The sequence below is a fragment of the Pollicipes pollicipes genome, unplaced genomic scaffold (genome assembly GCF_011947565.3).
Source record: "Pollicipes pollicipes isolate AB1234 unplaced genomic scaffold, Ppol_2.1 Scaffold_7261;HRSCAF=8764_pilon_pilon_pilon, whole genome shotgun sequence".
In the NCBI taxonomy this organism is placed as follows: domain Eukaryota; kingdom Metazoa; phylum Arthropoda; class Thecostraca; order Pollicipedomorpha; family Pollicipedidae; genus Pollicipes; species Pollicipes pollicipes.
Genome location: NW_023597054.1, coordinates 31,649,844 through 31,668,008, shown reverse-complemented (window position 1 = coordinate 31,668,008; position 18,165 = coordinate 31,649,844). Strand labels below are relative to the sequence as shown.

Sequence of the window (18,165 nt, the reverse complement as noted above, 5' to 3'; positions counted from 1 at the left end):
ACTCCTGAAGCCACACTTGTATAGATCTACTCACAAGCGGATTTACACAACAGTGCGTTTATGTGTAGATCAGCTCAGATCTGAGTCGATTTATACAGGAGTGGCATTCTGTGTAAATCCACTTCGTAGTGTAAATCCACTTCGTAGTGGGTTTAAGCAGACGAACTGTTCTGTGTAGATGCACTCATGAGTCTATTCACACGCGTCTTATCTTGTTTGGCAGCATTCTGGCGGCATTTCTGGTGACCAGTCAGCTAGAACTCCTAAGTTTGCCTTGAGATATTTCGTCAGGAAAAGTTTCTAGCGATTTGGAAACAAATATCCGCGTGCTGCATGGTCACTGTTACTCTGTTCAGTGTTCTGTTGCCCTGCCCTGTTCTTTGCGGCGTGTTGGGGCCGGGAGGTTGGGGGTGAACGCCGGCAAGCAGGGGAGCGGTTTGGAAGAGTTGATGTCTCAACCTTTGTAGTTATTTACAAGGCAAGCAGCAGTGCCCTCTTAAGTAACGGCAGGTCAGTGAATTGTTAAATGAAGAGGTTGGCTGGGTGGAAGGAAATTCCAGGGATCATCTACTGAATCACTGGTTCTGGTAAGCGCCGCACGATGGAGGAACATTCGTACATTAGCAGCCATCAGCACCCCATGGCCAGTGTTGTGGATTTGTAAGTGTGATTTGCTGCATGATTTGCACGCATGCCATGAAAGAGGCTTTTATGAGATGTAATATCAATTTGGGGTCAATTTTTTTATTGGTTTTAATGGCTGGTAGTGTGCAGGTACATACATTACTAGAAGTTTGGTCAACATTGGGCCTGTAGTCCAGTCTGTAAAGAATTCATCCCCTGGACTGAATGCCCATTGATAAGTATGCTGAAACTTGAGTGCACATGTGGTAAACTCATGCAAAGCTGACTTGTGCTGATTTGAAATTGTGGGAAAATGTTCTTGCAGCATTTTTGTAAGACATTACCTTTGCAACATTATTATTTCTCAGAAATGCCTCTTTATGCAACTGGTATTGGTGTGTACAGGAATTTTAAGTGCTCAGAAATATGTAGTCTAACCCTTTCAAACAGGTAGATTTCTCAGATAAAAGGTCATGCTGAGCACTGGGTGTGGTGTAGGCCATGACCTGTACCATCCAGTTGTGTAATTCCAGGGTAACAGCAAACATTGGTAAGACAATTTTAGTGCTCTGTGATGCTGCACAGTGTCTTTCCTGCCCTCTGGTGTCACATGACCTTAAGTCTGAATGGTGCCACCACCAGTTACAGGCCATGGCTGTCAGGGGCAAATAGTAAGGTTTTAGGCAACTTGAATCCATTCTATGGATACTATGTTGATCTGAACCCTTTGAATGGATGGATTTGGGGGATCAGAGCTTACAACAAGCAGTGCTTGCATGGGTTCAGACCCTTAATATCTGATTGCATGATTTCAGGCAATCCACAGAATTAGGTGGGGAAAGTTAGATGTATGGTAATGCTCATTGCCATCCCTCCTGCCCTCTAACTCAACTGCTCAACTGACCACCTGTGTGATCACTGCCACCTGCCACAGGCCATGCCTGTGGAGGGCAAATAGCAAGCAATGACTGGAACTTAACAGCCAGATAGTTGGATTAGAACACAAGTGCTCTAACCAATAGAGCCACAGGGACAAATGATATGACTAGGCTTGGATTGTAGCATGGACTGGAGGGCAGTTGCTCTAACCACCTGAGCTATCAGGATGGACAATACATGCTTACTTGTGAAGTTGTAGCAGCAGTGTCACTGCTAAGTGCTATGTTGTACTTTGTTGGCATAGCATGCACTTTTTTGCTCTCTGGCTGGTAGGCAGAAATGTGGACATTATCCAAAAGTTGTGATACAATGAAATATAAGTAGAATTAAACATGAAGGGAGTTACAATCATTGATATGGCTGGGTATTGGCTTACTCAAGCATTTGGTACTGATGGGATTCAATTGTGTTCCATCTATATTTTGTTTCCAATTATGTCATTGTGTTGGTTGCCTTTTTAATTAGAACCTCACTGGTATACCCATATGCATTTATATACCACCATTGATCTGCCACTGTCATCTGCAATCTGCAGCATTTTGGCAGTTCAGAAGGACCACAACCTTGACAAAATCATCAGCATGGGCTGTGCATATACACTGTATTATTGTTAATATGCTGGAGCTCCTCTACAGAAACAATTATGCTTCATGGTTCATCATGGCTCATTTAAAAAAATGTGATATCTAAATGTTGCCAATTGGGAAGTGTCAAATATGACCATTTTCTAAAAAAAGAGTATGTGGTTTTACAAAATAAGAGTATGCTTCCCAAGAATGGTCAAGCCCAGACCCCTCATTAAAACTTGAGGTATTTTATGTGATGCCTGTCTGTGCCATTGTGGCCACTATACATTTGACTGCTGATAACCAGTGCATATGTGGTCCATCACTGTTGTGCTCTTACCAGCCTGTAGAGTAACAGAAATAAACTATTCCCAGAATTTATCTATCTCAAAGAATTTGTGGAGGAGAGGCTTACAATGGTCGGTGGGTGTCTAGCAAACCATGAGCATAAGAATTTTCAGTCATGGATGGCTCGGCCAGTAAGATTGTCATGTCAGCTTTTGGTGTTGATTGGAGCTTACTGAGGCTCTGTTTATTTTCCAGAATGTGAGCATGCTATACATGTTTAGGGAAGGTATTATGATATAGGTGAACCGCAGAGGGCCAATAAAAAATTACATGCACCATGCCACTGTGACATCTGATGAAGTGGCACATGATGCGGAAGTCTGTTTTGTCCTTCCAATTATATGTTTTGTGTACAGGTCATGTAGTCAGTCAGTCAATGTTATCAGTCCACATGAACTGGGCAACATGTATGGATGGATCACTGGCAGACAATTTTCAGACACACATTTTGGATGTTAGCCAAGCTTTTAGAGCTTGCTGTGCTTTGCATGTAGCCATACAGTACCAGCAAGAAGTAATGCAACTGTAGTAACAGCTAAGAAGACCTGCAGATACTGAAAATGGCAGAAAAAAATGTATTCACTGGGACAGCATTTTATGGCAGCTGCAACAGTCTTTTAAGCATCTGCTGCATTTTTAGCAGCATTTCGTAAGATATAAAAAAATCTGGTAGCACTTTGTGGCAATCATCTATGAGCTCTAGCTCTGGTGCATGCAATGCTGGCGTCACACTAAAGGGGACACTCACTGACGGACCAGCCATCAGAAAATCACTGGTGGAAATGAAGAGCTGATCCCATGGATGCAGAATACTTTGGAGGCACTGACCGATACTCAGCTGGCTGATGACGACCAATACGACGATTTCGCTGCTTCACTGGCTCAGCGATTCGCGAACCAGCGTCCGCGGTACCCGTGTGCCGACGTCGGTGCATGCGTTCCTGTGTATCACCGAGACGTGGCATTTCTGTTCAGTTTCGGGATATTTGGCGAGGAGGCAAAGGAAGCACGGAACAGGCATGCTAGATCATATCGGCTGAGTCTCGCCAGAAACGATTCCGCAGTCCACAAAATGACTCGGACGCAGACTCGGACTCAATGCAGCGAGTTGTCGTCAACGGTGATCCTGCCATTGGCAGGATCGCTTGGCAACAATGTCATCAACGGATCCTGGGTACTGATCCGACCACACTGGAAACCCATCACTTGAGCAGGCATAGCGACAGGCTGACCTGTTCACCTGGGAGCACGGAGTCACTCGAGCAGGCACAGCGGCAGGCTGACCTGTTCACTTTGGAGTACGGAGCCACTCGAACAGGCACAGCGGCAGGCTGACCTGTTCACCTGGGAGCACGGAGTCACTCGAGCAGGCACAGCGGCAGGCTGACCTGTTCACTTTGGAGTACGGAGTCACTCGAACAGGCACAGCGGCAGGCTGGCCTGTTCACCTGGGGATACGGAGTCACTTGAGCAGGCACAGTGGCGGGCTGACCTGTTCACCTGGGGTTACGGAGTCACTCGAGCAGGCACAGCGGCAGGCTGACCTGTTCACCTGGGCGTACGGAGTCACCCGAGCAGGCACAGCGGCAGGCTGACCTGTTCACCTGGGAGCACGGAGTCACTCGAGCAGGCACAGCGGCAGGCTGACCTGTTCACCTGGGAGCACGGAGTCACTCGAGCAGGCACAGCGGCAGGCTGACCTGTTCACCTGGGAGTGCGGAGTGACTTGAGCAGGCACAGCGGCGGGCTGACTTGTTCACCTGGGAGCACGTAGTCACTCGACTTAGAATAAGCTGAATGCTGAATAAAGTCGGACTTCCCCACGATCCCCATTCCACCAATATGTTACGGGTTGCAAGAACATATGTACATACACATAAAGGCCAGGACACTTTGCATGCACAGTGACTTTTTATCGCTTATTTAATAGTTAGTGACCTTCCACTCTACGGTCCACAAAATAGACATATTTGGTGGGGGATGGGAAGGTCGGCGAGAAAATAGACAGATATGGTGGGGATGGGGAGGCGGGTGAGAAGATAGACAGGTATGGTGGGGGATGGGGAGGCGGGCAAGAAAATAGACAGGTGTGGTGGGGGATGAGGAGGCGGACGAGAAAATAGACAGCAGACAGGTGTGGTGGGGGATGGGGAGACGGGCGAGAAAATAAACAGGTGTGGTGGGGTATGAGGAGGCGAACGAGAAAATAGGTATGGTGAATGTTGGGGAGACGGGCGAGCTTCGATATCCGTAATTGCTGCCACCTCTGTAGGTAGGCATTGCTTACACCATGTTCTGCATTTTTGTAAGATATATTTGTGCGCATGGTTCATATCATATTGTAGCTAGGATTTGAATAAATACAGCAATGGATGAGCGCCATATGACCAGGTTAGTTGGCGCGCCCTAAAGCCAAAATAATCAATACAGCAATGACAGTTGTTCACAAGTTATGTTCTGATGTCAAGATCATTGGAGGTCGGCATGATCGTGATGACCTGAAAACTTTCGCTGTCCAGGTAAACCCTGACAATCAACCTCCTGGCTAACTGCTGAAAGTATACCACTACGATTTTTCACGATCAGTTCCGAATTCATTGCGGAGTATCAGGCAGTTCGACATGGGTGCAGTGATCGATCAGTTGAAGGCAGGGAACGCTTTAGGTCGGATAAAGTCATATAGTCAGGATATCATGAATATGTTCAAATCGATAATCTGGTAAATGATGGTTGAATGATATGATGATTGCCGGGTAAATTAGTAATCTAATAAGCCAGGATGACCAGCAGGGCTTGCTTCGGAGCGCCCTGCTGGTAAAATTTTGTACCGAAAACTTCGATGTGTGCCAAAAGGTCTGTTTCGTTCTTTCCGAACAGTCTGCATGGTCATGTCTTTCTTGGTTCAAGATCGCGCAAAGATCGTGTCTGATCAAATTAATGGGGGTGAGGTTAGGGACCATTTTATAACCCCCAACAGTCTTATATGGGTTCATCACAAGTTTAGGGATCTATAAAGGGTATGCGTGCTACAAAGGATGGCTACTTGCTAGGGAAATGTTTCAAATTGTGAGCAGATTTTGGGTTCGTGACTTGGTCACGTCATGTCACGTAACTCAACCATCTTAGGTGACCTGTGCATGTTTATGATAGTTTGTTGTTGGAAAATTTGCGATGACTAGATGCTGAGCATTGGTAATCATTGGCTGAGCTGTTGGAAGTCCTGTAGCAAGAGGACTGTCTAGAAAGCGCCGTGGCCGTCCGTCAGAGCATTCCATCACCGTGTGGGCGAGGTCCATCATTCGCCTGGTTAAAGCATCCGTTGCATTGAAAGTGAAGGAGCTTTGCACACGGCAAAAGTGGTCTCGCCGGGTCAGCAAGCGGTCTCGCCAGGGGCCGGGCCGCGTCGCCGTGCAGCCCCTTCCCCCGGGTGGTGCGGTGCCGTCCCGTCCTGTCGCCACGGCCCCTGCCGCCAGTGTTTACGTGGCGCGCGCGCTGTCCACTGTTTACCGGCGGCGTCCGGAGCCGGGCGCCGGCCGGCCACGTGCCGGGCGAGCCTCAGTGCCGGCCGGCGCCGCCTCACGCCCGCTCGCCGCCGCCCGCAGGTCCGCCATGGAACACGGCAGCGTCGAGGAATGCGTCGAGGAGTGGGGCACGCTCAGCGACGAGTACAAGTCGCTGGAGGTGGGTCGAGGCGGGCGGCGAGCGCAGACACTGGGCGAGGCTGCGTCCGGTCCTGGTGCATAGTGTACGACTAGCCGCGACCTTCCGTGTTCTCTCAGCCCCGGGAGTGGTGCCGTTTGTCGGCTGGTGACCCTCGGTTGGTGCGAGCCACGCGTGGCTCAAAAGGTTCCCATCCCCTCTTTGTGCTATCGCCGCGGCTGTTTCCCTGCTGGAGGTATTTGAAGATGGTGCTGTCACTGCATCATTGTGCATGGTTGTGCCGACCGTCCGTGTCGCTAATTTCTAACAGCTCCTTGCCGGTGATTCGTCACCATAACTGCAGGATTTATCTGGTGCCATATGCGCATAAATGACCTGTTTATTTGTTCATTTTTGGCGCAAAACACCAGTGGATTCTCTCGACGAGATTTCGCGATTGGTAATCAGTTGTATATGCTGCTTATTCAATACTTAGATTGGTTATGCCAGGTTAAAGTTTCCTGAGAATCGAACTTTTGCAGCTCTGCACGGACACATGTATGAGACCATGTTTCGTAACGGCACAATACCTCTACAGGCGTGTTCATTCAATTTTGAGCATTGTAGTCTAGAGTTTGGTGTCTTGAGCATGTGTTTATGATGTATGGCTCCGTTAGTGTAACAGTGTCGGCACGCCTCACGCGTCCTGCGACATCGTTCGCTGCCGTTCGCTGCCCGTGCCGGTCGTAGATCGCCGTGCAGTGTTCCTCAAAAACTGCCGCGGTTCTGAATTACAAAAGCTAGAGGCACGTTTTTGGTGTCAAAGCACGTCCAATGAATGCCCTATAGGCTACTGAAAACTTGGGCTCCTTTGCACGATATGCGGGCGAGGAATCATCAGAAAATATTACGGGCAGGAGGTCGCATCGGCCCCTGTCATGGTGGGGGTTAATCTTTTGATACACATTCTACGACCCGTCTTTAATTTTTAACGCTGATGTTTTGTCAGCCCTTCGATGGACTGAATTGAGGCAACCGTAGTCTTCCATTACACCGTTTGGTGATGGCCCTTTTAGAAGCAAGCCGCCTATAATCTCGTGCGTCATGGGTCCAGACTGCCTCGGTCTCGTTGTGCAGTTCTGCGGTCTGCCGGGCGTGGCCGCGTCGCTCCTCGTGAAGACGCCTCCCACCGGCCTCCTGCTGACCCCACTCGACCCCCGGGTCGCGGCGCCCACCGGGACAGGTGCCGCCGACACGATAAGATTGGCCGGGGTTGCTGGGACCTGAGACGCGCCGGCGCGGGCGAGCCTCCCCGTCTCGCCGCGAGCGGCGCCGGGCAAAGGGCGGGGCTCACAGAAGTCCGAAGGTCGGCTCCGGAAGGCACCAAACCCGCCCTCCAGACGCCGCAGTAGAGGCGTGGGGAGGTGCATGCGCCCAGTTTTTCGCTTATTGTTATTATTTTTTGGGTCGCTGTCTGGGTTTGCGTCTGGACGCAGTCTCTCGGATGGTTTTGTGCAGGCAGTGTACCTGCACCCTGACATGGACAGAACAAAAACTGGGTCTGGTCAATAAAATGTACAGAATGTCCCGTTTGAGTTGCCTTCGAACTGAGTTGCTGTCATCGGGGGGACGTTTAATGCATTATCCATTCATTGTCTCCCCGGTACATCCGGTTTCCCATCATGGGGTGGGGTAGGGCTGTGAGTCCAGCCGCCCCCTGGCTGTATAACTGCGCGGATGGAGCGTCCAGTTCCTGACACAGGGGTAGAGCTGTGAGTCCAGCCGTCCCCTGGCTGTATAACTGCGCGGGTGGAGCGTCCAGCTCCCGACACAGGGGTAGGGCTGTGAGTCCAGCCGTCCCCTGGCTGTATAACTGCGCGGGTGGAGCGTCCAGCTCCTGACACAGGGGGAGAGCTGTGAGTCCAGCCGTCCCCTGGCTTTATAGCTGCGCGGGTGGAGCGTCCAGCTCCTGACACAGTCACCCTTAGACAGCTGGCGGGCCCTGACCTCTCGAGTTTTGCTGTTGCCCATTCGCCACCGTGGGCGTAGGAACAGGGGGTGGGGGGTGGGGGGCAGGGGGGCCATGGGCCCCCCACTTATCAAGGTGGGGGGGGGGGGCAGCAGTGCTAACTGGTCCCCCCCCCACACTTTTCAGATCGAAGTTGCTGCTTTTGCGCCACATTAAACATGCGTGCCGATTTACCTAGCTCTCCATCCATCTTCCTCAAGATGCATCACCTTTTTCGTTCTCCTGTTGGCAATCGGTTAATGTCGCAGCCGCAGACCGACGCCGCGCGGCCAATGGAGACTGCAACGCCGGGCGTCGAGGCTGTCGCTATGACTTGCGAGCGCTCATGTTCAAAACCATATCACATATTTTTACCGGTGGTCAGTTTTGACTGATTCTTGGACATTCTAAGACAAAGATGGATTGGTTAGGAGTCTATGTGAGGATCATTGGACCACCTGCGGCGATTAGGGATGTTGTGGCATCAATGCAGGTTCCTGTGCTGGTCCGGAGTGAACTGCGCGGGTCAGAAGGCCTCCCGTGTCAGGGAGGGGAACAATGTGGTATGAGATATGATTCTAATGGCCTCCGGATCGACCAGGAGAACCAGCCCCGTGTCGCCAGAATAACAGCCAGAAGACAATTCGCGAGGGGCCGGTATGGCCCTTCAGCCTTTGGCCGGAACCGGTAATGTGCCGCAGGTGTTCTGCTCAAGAGGCCCCTTGCCCGGAAGGAAATAAGGGGTCTCATTATTGTTGAGTAGAGTGGGTCGAGATGAATTAAAACAACGAACAAGGCCATCCCACGTTTGCCTGAGAACGCTCATTTTTTGTAGAACGGATTTCTAAAAAAGAAATTATCAAAAGGTTTGAACATGCCCGCCCGCAACCTCGAGAGCAAGGACAACGATGGCCTGGGTCGTAGCTTCCTTAAAACCGAACGGCGTCGGCCACTGCAAGTGCCACCAGACTTGCACTGTTACGGGAAGACAGAGTAACACGGCGGGCGCCGTTTTGCTGTTTTGTGGACAGCTTAATTGTCACAGAAACACGAAAAATTGATATTCTTCTTGTACTCTTCCAGTTCCACCACCACCAGCACCACTTCGCTGTGCGTTAAAGGCCAATCCGTTCTTATCATCAGTTTAAGAATAGCACACGTGAAATGTGCGCCCAGACTGCCTTCGAAATGTACGATTTGATGTCCTGAAGCGTTGAAATGTACATTTTTCCGAAGTGTCATCATTTTCGTCCACCTGTTGGCCAGGGCTCAATATTAGCTATTGAACGAACGCCGCGCGGCCTACGGAGGCTGCAACGCCTGGCGTGGAGGTTTTTGTTACTAAGATTTACGGGGGTGCATGCTCAAAATGACGTCACGTAATTTGTATTAATAGCCGATTTAAATATTCAGAGGTAATTATTTCAAAGGTGCCATCATTTTTGTCCACCGGTGGGCCACGGGGGAAAATAGCCACCGGGCGAACGTGCCGAGGACTTGGGAGACTGCAACGCCTCGCGTGGAGGTTTTTGTTCCAAAGATTTGCGAGCGCGCATGTTAAACAACCACCTTACATAAATTGTCTCACTTATCGATTCTGACTGGATGTTAAATCTTTCCAGACAAATATGGCTTGGCTATGTTAATACACATTGTTGACAACTCGATCTACAATCAAATTTTCAGCTTTAAATTTCGATCAACATATCCATCCACGCTCTACCTTCACGATGTACTTAATGTCTGAAGAACCCAGATAAAAATTCTCGGAATTTCGCCTCCTCAGGAAAGACAATGTTGAAATGGACGAATCGCCTTGGAAAGCTGGGTAGCCTTATTTGCCGAGTAACATAGATGAGTCGAGTGGGCAAGATTGTGCAGTAATGAGAAACAGCTCTAGGTGCATATCTAGCATAGCAGCCATGACATTTGAACAAAGACCGGTAACTACCTCCATCCCTACCCCCTCCTCCCCCCCCCCCCGGTCATCAGGCTTGCTTTCCAAAAATACCAGAAAAAGTTCCTGAAGTACGGCCTGAGCTTGCCCCCCCCCCCCCCCACACACATTTTGAAACGTTCCTACGCCTATGCTCGCCACACATATCGCATCATATCATATCATACATTTCGGAAACATCCGGTTAACGCAGCGACGCCTCTTCAAAATGTTGCAAAGAGGGCCCCAGGGTAGACCGTCGGACCGCCTCACATCGCTCAGCAGGAGGTCTTGATCAGACCAATGCAGCAGTCCCAGAGACCACTGCCAGCGACTCAAAACCGGCAGAGACGCGGGACGTCTCTGACATGGCCACTTATCATCGGCATCTCGGCGATCAGTGACCGCGTTAGAGGTGTGCGGGTGTATTGGATCTCCTGTCAGCGCCAGTTGGCTCCCGGAATAGAACTGCCTCGCGGCTGGCCGGTCCAAGCGTTCGGACTGACTGCACTGCTACGAGGGTGACGTAACATGGGCCGGGACCATGCACTGCGGGCACCTGTCCTGCATTTGTCCGTGTGCACCTTATCTGCCAGCTTACGGACGGGGCTCAGCCGCGCTCTCTGCCGTCCTCGTTTCAGGCCGTGCACAAGGAGTACCTGGAGCGGCTGCAGGACGTCAGCCAGCTGCAGGCCAAGTGCGTCAAGAGCATCAGCCACCAGCGCTACCGGCTGGGCATCATCAACAAGTCCGCTAAGGGGTAAGCCGGTCGACGGACGCCCCTTGCTCATTGGACGGCGAGCGCGTCCGTACAGCGCGCTGTGATGGGTAAGCCAGTCGGTGAACGCCTCCTACTCAGTGGACGGCGAGCGCGTCTGTACAGCGTGCTGTAACGATTGTGCGCTCGCTCGTAGGCAGGCTCGCGTGCGGACGCAGGCCGCGTGCGACATGCGCGCTCTGTGTGACTGGTCCTGCGCCCGTGGCTGGGACGTAGGACCTGCGTGGTGGCGGCGCAGCGGCCCGTACGCGGCGGCTGCTGCACTGCGGCTGGCGCGTAGCGAGGCGCGCTGGTGGGATGGCTCCTCGCTGAGCGCGCGGTGTCGCAGCGCTGGGGCGTCCCTCCTCGCAGCGCTGGGGCGTCGCATCACCGAGGTCGTCTCTGTGGGCTCGTATTGGAGGCGCGTGTCGTGCACTGCTCGGCCGTCACACCTTGCCGGACCGCCGCGCTCTGCTCGGCCCTCACACTGTGCCGGACCGCCGTGCACTGCTCGGCCGTCACCTTGCCGGACCGCCGTGCACTGCTCGGCCGTCACACTGCGCCGGACCGCCGTGCACTGCTCGGCCGTCACACTGCGCCGGACCGCCGTGCACTGCTCGGCCGTCACACTGTGCTGGACCGCCAGCGCAGGCCGAGCATGGGCCAGCCGCCAGCTGTGACCTGACCGGACGCTGCCGTGCCACAGGCTTCCCCGCGATGACCCGGAAGTGCAGATCAAGGTCAGCGACCTGGAGAAGGATATCCTGCGGCGGAAGGCGCAGCTCTACCAGATGGAGAACTATCTGCCGCAGGAGAACGACGTCTACCTGAAGATCATTCTAGGCTGCGTTAACGTCTCCATATTGAATAAGAATGACCGGTGAGATCACGCTTTCGATTCGATCCGGCAGGCTATGTGGTGCCTGTTATGCAATGATATATTGATCACTGGCCTCTGTTTTAGCCATCACCGTGTGTAATACATCAGTTTTGTGTAGTCAAGCGTGTGGTGAGGGTTTGAACCAACTGACGGTGCGGGCATGGTTACATGTGTCCTTGGTGTCCTCGATGCCCACAGCTTTGGGTTCATTGGCTCTTTCCCTCTGTAGTTCCAGCGCGTGGTATCCCGGAGTCTTTCTCTCATTACGCGCTGGCATGGCCGTGAGGAAATGGTTCCCACGAGAGCTGGGTGCTTGGGGCGACCGGCTCGTTCCGGGCTCTGGACACATCGGCTGAGGATTTAGCAGCACGCTCTCGCCGCCCAATGGTCCTCTCGCACACAGGCTCGGCTGTGGCGGAGCAAAGCGTCGCGCTCTGGACTTCTGCCTTCGGGGGACCTGTTTGATGGCGTGCCCGGATTCTCGGAATGCCACGTTGGCCGTCTCAGTTTCCAAGCATCAGTTTTAGTTGAGACTTTTTGGAGATCCTTGTTTGGGTTATTTGCGGTTAGCAACCCTCTGTTCTTGGGATGATGGTGTCACTGCCATCGTGCACTAATGACAGCATTCTAAACGTTTTCTCTCCGCGCTATGCGGGAGGTGTTTTGTCTGATTTCGTGGCGCGGCGCCTGCTGTGATTAGCACATGTTTGCTTGTACATTCAGGTACAGTGACCGGCGCGACCCTTCGTTTTGTCCGAAGCTCTGCGCTGCTGCACAAAAGGATGGCCTGGCCGGTTGGCCTCTTTTCCCAATGTCATCGAGCAAGCTCCCATGAGGCGTTGCGTAATATTATTACAACAAATATATGAGACTAGGAGGCCAGAGCGTAACGCATGCCAGGCGGTGAGGAAATCTTCGTAACCCGCATCTTCATGCGCACTGGCTCAGAATCTGGGGTCTTTTTATACTCGTTCCAATAATGCGCTCTAAAATCGGGCTCCACATGTCACATGCCATCTGTCCACCAACTCTCTCTCGTACTCGACGGACAGCCAACAGGGCGCTGTCATCTTCACCGGCCTTACGCTCTTTGTTCGGTGGTGATGAGTAGCGATGAGGTAACCCATCCATTTGCTTCGGGCGCCGCGTACGGACACCTTTGGCGGCCAGTGTCGCATGTGGGGCATCTTGTCACCAGCTGGCTCAGCCTCGATCGCCGTCATTCTGCCAGGGGAGCGAGGCTTGCGGGCCGCACCGCGTCTGCGACGGCTCCTGAGCCAGCATGTCCGTCTCCAGGCGGGTGCACAGCCGTCCTCGCGTCCGTGAGGGTCAGCACTGATCTGGTGTTCTCTCCTCCTGCAGGTTCAAGTACAAGGACGAATACGAAAAGTTTAAGCTAGTGATGAACGCCATCTCTATGGCTATTGCCCTGACGTGTCTGTTTTGGCAAAATCGGTGAGTCTGAGCTGTTGTAGATGCGGTGATTTGCTCTGCTTGTTGGAGAGCCAGGCATCACGGTGGAGGTACCATGCGTTTGAACGTTGACGCAGTTCTTGCCAACTGGATGGCGGGCTGTTATTCGTGTTGTGCCGATCATTGACGAAATCACCAGTAGTGTGCCCGATTACTTTCCATGCCCAGTATTCCCGACCCGCCGCTTTCCGCAGTGTTGTCACGCTGATTTGATGTGTGCCACTGCTGAGAGGGCCTTACATAGTTTGCTTGCCTGCTCGTAACAAGTCCTCGAAATACAGACATTGTGTGTTGTTCGCCAGACATTGAGCTTGCCAAAATAGCCGAGTTTAGTTGAGTTTTGGGTGGGGCTTCACACCAGTGGTGTGCAGGTACCGCGAGAGGATTAAAAAACATTCACATTCGTACGCCTTTTGATGCGCCGTGCGCCCTGGGCGTGTGAAGCGCGCGCTGCCGCTCGTCCCGTGCTGTGAACGTCATCCGGAGATGGTGGCGCCATCTGGTCTTAAGGCGGGGCACGTGACCTGCTGAACTCAGCGTCTCTGTGTGCTGTGACATCATCTGCAGGGCGCTCTTTGCCAGAATGTTTTATGTTGTGCTGGATAATATTTTACGAAGCGCTATGACTTTGTATATGAATCAGCGACCCAGCCCTACCCTGCCGCGTGCGTTTGACTTGCGTACAGATTTGCAGCCCATAGGCACAGAGGGTGACGTTTTGGCGACGCAGGCGTGGAGGAATGGCGCGGCCCCGTCTTGTGACATTTATATGGTTGTTGTTACGTTGTCTCATTTCCGTTTGGTGTTCATGCTGACCTCACGACCTTGACGGCGCCGGCCCGCCGGCCGCAGGATCCTGGACCTGGTGTTCATGTTCATGCTGGTGTGGTACTACTGCACACTCACCATCCGCGAGTCGATCCTGCGGGTGAACGGCTCGCGCATCAAGGGCTGGTACCGGGCCCACCACTTCATCTCCTGCGTGCTGTCCGCCATCCTGCTGGTCTGGCCGGTCGGCCCCGTCTACTACACGTTCCGCTACCAGTTCAACCTGTTCAACGTCTACATATGTGAGTGTGCAGCGGGTGGACGAGAGGAGAGACCGTGCGATTGTGGGTTTGGGTGTGCCTTTTGTTGTAGTTGGCGACTGATGAACCCGGCCAGTGGAAGTCAGAGCTCTTTCCATGACTGTTTTTAAGTGCTGAACATGTTTTGGTTGGGTTCGGTACTGGAATATTGTGACATGCATGTTCGGAAGGCAAGGCCATCGTTATAACGGCAGCACACTTGTTTTGACTTCGATCTTGGAACATGCTGATGATAGTCTTCGGAGTTCAGGAGTTAAGTAGTTGCGGAGCTCTAATTTCGAAAGCTTTCAATGCGTGTTCAAGTGATGTTCTTTTGGCCATGACGTCTATAAGCGTGGCGTATCCATAACAGTTGGCAATTGGTTCGCTGGTTGGTGCTATGCTAGATCAACGAGAAAGGTCACGAACTTTTCCATGTAACTTCATCCATTTGTTGGCTCGTTCGTTCTTTCCGAAAATTAATATTTTCGTCGCTATTTTCATTATCCTTTTTGCCAGCCATTCTAGCTTTACACTGGTACACTATTCTGATGCTGTTTAGAAGGTTCGAGTTTTATGATGTTCTTAATACGAACGGTCAGTCCAGCCTGTGTGCTGGGTGTGCTGTTTGTCCGGAGCTGTGAGACGACACAACCGCTGGGGGTTTGAGTTGCCCCTGCCTGGCTGCAGTCTGTTATTCAGCTATGAGATGGGGGGGGGGGGGACGGTTCCCGTCCCGAAACGTCGAGAAGAAAGTAGGTCGAATTCGGGGAGGAAGCGGTTTTTGGTGTGTTTTAGACGCATGTTTACCCATTTTCCCTCGCTCAGCCCAGTTTATCCTCCACCTTTTTTGGCAATGTATGACCCTGGCGTCGTGTTGAACACCGTATGTGTCTGACTCTATGTGATGCATTGGAACCCACAACTGATCAACCCTTCTACTGTGTTATGATTCCGGCGCCAAGTGGTCGCGTCGAGGCACCTCGTACCAGCCTATACTCAGCAACTGCAGTTTGTGTCCTGTCTGGTCCCGCGCACCTGGGTAGGAGCGGCGTTGTATGCCTCTCACACCTGGACTTCAGCTGCAGTGCAGCGGCTGCAGTTGTGTGAGCGTGGCTGCTGGTACGGCACGGATGGCATGCTGTGACGCCTCACGCCGTGTCTCAACCTCTGCCCACTACTTGCAGAGCGCTACTGCTTGTATCGACACCGGCAGCGTGTTGTAATGCCGCACGCTCCACGTTGCAGCTTCGGTGCAATACCTGCAGTTTATGTACCAGCGCGGCTGCCTGTACCGGCTAAAGGCGCTGGGCGAGCGCCGCGACATGGACATCACGATAGAGGGCTTTCACTCGTGGATGTGGAAGGGACTCACGTTCCTGCTGCCGTTCCTCTACATCGGCTACGCGTTCGAGTTCTACAACGCGTTCACCCTGCATCAGCTCAGCTCACACCCGGAGGCCACGTGGCAGGTCAGGGCGGGCCGAGGTGGAGGTGCCGCGCCCACATGCCGTCTCCTGCTGACGTTGCTGGGGTCGTTTTGTGGTGACGGGGTGCTGGTTAGCTAGTCCCCTGCTGGGAGGGTTTGACTCGTCGTACCAACCGAATCGAGTTTTAGGTTGAGGGGCTGTGGGGTAATGCTGCCGCATTGCTTTCATGAGGGCGTCCACATGTGACATGGTGTTCCTGGAGGCCCATGTTTGGCTTTAGGGCTTTCATCAGCTCGTCATTGCTTGCGGACCGGCTTAAACTTCCAACGCGACCGGTGACCGGGACCGAAGCCGTCGCCGCGTGCCGCGCGGCGTCCACCTGGCTCCTGCTGTAGCGGCATGTTGTGTGTTCAGCACGTAACGGTCCAGAGTCGTGCGCAACGTCTCCATCTGACGGCCGCGCCGCTATCGCAGGTATTGGCGCTGAGCACCCTCTTCCTGGTGCTGGCCATCGGCAACACCATCACCACGTCGCTGGTGATCCGGCAGAAGCTCAAGGAGGACTGGAAGCTCAAGTACCGCTTCACGCGGCTCGACAAGCACGTGTGGTCGCACAAGAGCCGGAGCCGGTGCGCCTCTGCTCGCCAGGCGGACGACACGCCTGGCACGGGTGAGCAAGGTCAGGCGACGCACCGACGCCGGCCCGGGCTGGATGTACTGGTTCTTAGGTGTCAGCAGTTCTTTTTAAAAAAAAATATATCTCGAAGGGTGACACTCGTTAATGTATAACACTTGGCTCGCTACACTGCTCTGCTCAGGCTTCACTGTTTGTCCCAACGTACAATGAAGCTGGTGACGAGTCATGCCAGTTATGGACAGGTCCAGAGTCGAGATCCCTGTTGTGTTGCCTTCGCGAGTCGCTCGCGCTGGTCGTCACCGACAGAGGTGGCACTGTCGCCTGCTGGTACGGGCGAGCACGCTGCCAACCGACCGGCGTGTGGCGGGTGCGGGTTGATGACCGTGACCATGGCCCGTCGCCAGAGGAACTGGGCAGCGGAGACTCAGCCGAGTCGCTCGCCAGCAGTCACTCGGAGGAGGGCGGCGGCGGCGAGCCCTCCAAGAAGGACGACTAGCGCTGGCTGCGGCACGCGTCCCCCTCCCCCCACCCCCACCCCGCCACCGCTCCCTCTCGGTGTGTCTCTGTATGGCGTTCAAAACGCCGTCTGTTCGTGACTCTTTCGAGCCGGTGCGACATAGTCATTGTTACGTATTAATGGTGTTCGCAGAAGCACAGACTCTGTAGCTGGGTACTTCGTCAACTGCGCCTGGAATCAGTAGAAGAAAATAAATTATTTGCGCAGTGTAGTCTGATCAGAGTACGGAGAATGGAGCTGCTGTTGATCACCCTGTACTATGATTACGGCTCAGGCGATTGTAGTTCCGACTGGGGCAGATACTATGCAGCATTCAGTGGGAGAAGGTAGAAAATGTTGATTTCAGCTGCGATGGTTTGGGTTCGAGACTCGCTAGGCGCCGCCAACTGTGTGTTTGTTTTCTGAAATGAAATCGGCACGAGAGATGGCGTCGATTCTGACAGATGCACCCATCTACCCGTACATACCGCTTGCAATGCCGAAACGTTTATGCTATGCTTCGTGTTTAACGTAGCCTAACATTGCACGAGCATGAACCCTCACGCCAATACAGATCAGTACAGGATGTCCGCGGCCTGTCATCGCTTGTCCAGCATCTGCATGCCTGATGTGCAAGCCATTTGGGCGCGGCGGCCAGCATGCGTAGCACCATTCAGAGAGTCCCCGCAAACACGGCAGCTGAGAGAAAACTCACGGCGTGCGGCCGGTGACGCGCTGCGTCGGAGGAGTCTCTCTGCGAGTGAGGGGCGCCGACAGACTGTACAACCGAACTTCTTCAACGCAGAGAGCTGGCTTCTTCCGCGCAGCGGAGAGCTGGCACAGGCGGATCTGCTTTGCGAACGAACCTACTGCTCTAAACGTGTGACAACGGAGCGGCTTCCCGGTGTGGTCAAGGCTGCAAGTAATTGGATATGTCCCATAGATGTGCGCTTCTCGCCAGATTCCGCTGTGTCCACAGTGGGACGTCTGCAGCCTGGTACGGAATAGAAAACCGTGTAGTTTTGTATTCGGTGTGGGGGAGAAGCTCCAGCCCCTTCACTTTGAGAGCAAAGTGGGTCAAATCCGGTGAAAACCCCTTTTTACGGATTTGGAGGCATGGCAAACCGTTTTCCCTGCTTAAAGGGAATGTTCCACATTTCAAGATATTAAAGCAAGCATCGGATATGATAAAATGCTCACCGATAGCTATTAGTGTCATAAGTGGAAAAGATGGCTCTAGACAACAAAAGTTCACTATTCATCAGCTGGTTTGTGCAAGCCATGTGAGCGGGCGATGGGCGCGTGCAGGATTTAGCAATGGGGAAACTCAATATTTTACACTGAAAACCCCATGCTAGTGTGATC

General features: G+C 52.9%; 1 protein-coding gene across 3 annotated transcripts; it reads left to right on the top strand.

Annotated features, from left to right (window-relative positions):
- Positions 1 to 374: 374 nt before the first annotated feature.
- LOC119111979 (transmembrane protein 120B) lies at positions 375 to 16,848 on the top strand. 3 transcript variants are annotated; one of them, XM_037235890.1, is made up of 9 exons: positions 375 to 510; positions 6,080 to 6,158; positions 10,702 to 10,820; positions 11,524 to 11,697; positions 13,060 to 13,152; positions 14,023 to 14,240; positions 15,486 to 15,709; positions 16,142 to 16,346; positions 16,709 to 16,848. In XM_037235890.1, the coding sequence occupies exons 2-9, from the start codon at positions 6,087 to 6,089 to the stop codon at positions 16,798 to 16,800; spliced, it is 1,197 nt and encodes a 398-aa protein (XP_037091785.1). In that variant the 5' UTR covers positions 375 to 510; positions 6,080 to 6,086; the 3' UTR covers positions 16,801 to 16,848. The 3 variants fall into 3 exon arrangements, with proteins under 3 accessions (XP_037091785.1, XP_037091784.1, XP_037091786.1); XM_037235889.1 differs by having other exon boundaries at positions 375 to 587; XM_037235891.1 differs by having other exon boundaries at positions 375 to 587; positions 16,142 to 16,337; positions 16,709 to 16,804.
- Positions 16,849 to 18,165: the final 1,317 nt, after the last annotated feature.

Bases quoted from the DNA above. Each gene is read 5' to 3' on its own strand.
- LOC119111979 (XM_037235890.1), top strand. From the start codon at position 6,087: ATGGAACACGGCAGCGTCGAGGAATGCGTCGAGGAGTGGGGCACGCTC. The intron at 6,159-10,701 runs GTGGGTCGAGGC...TCCTCGTTTCAG, and splicing joins ACGAGTACAAGTCGCTGGAG to GCCGTGCACAAGGAGTACCT. The intron at 16,347-16,708 runs GTCAGGCGACGC...GCCCGTCGCCAG, and splicing joins GCCTGGCACGGGTGAGCAAG to AGGAACTGGGCAGCGGAGAC.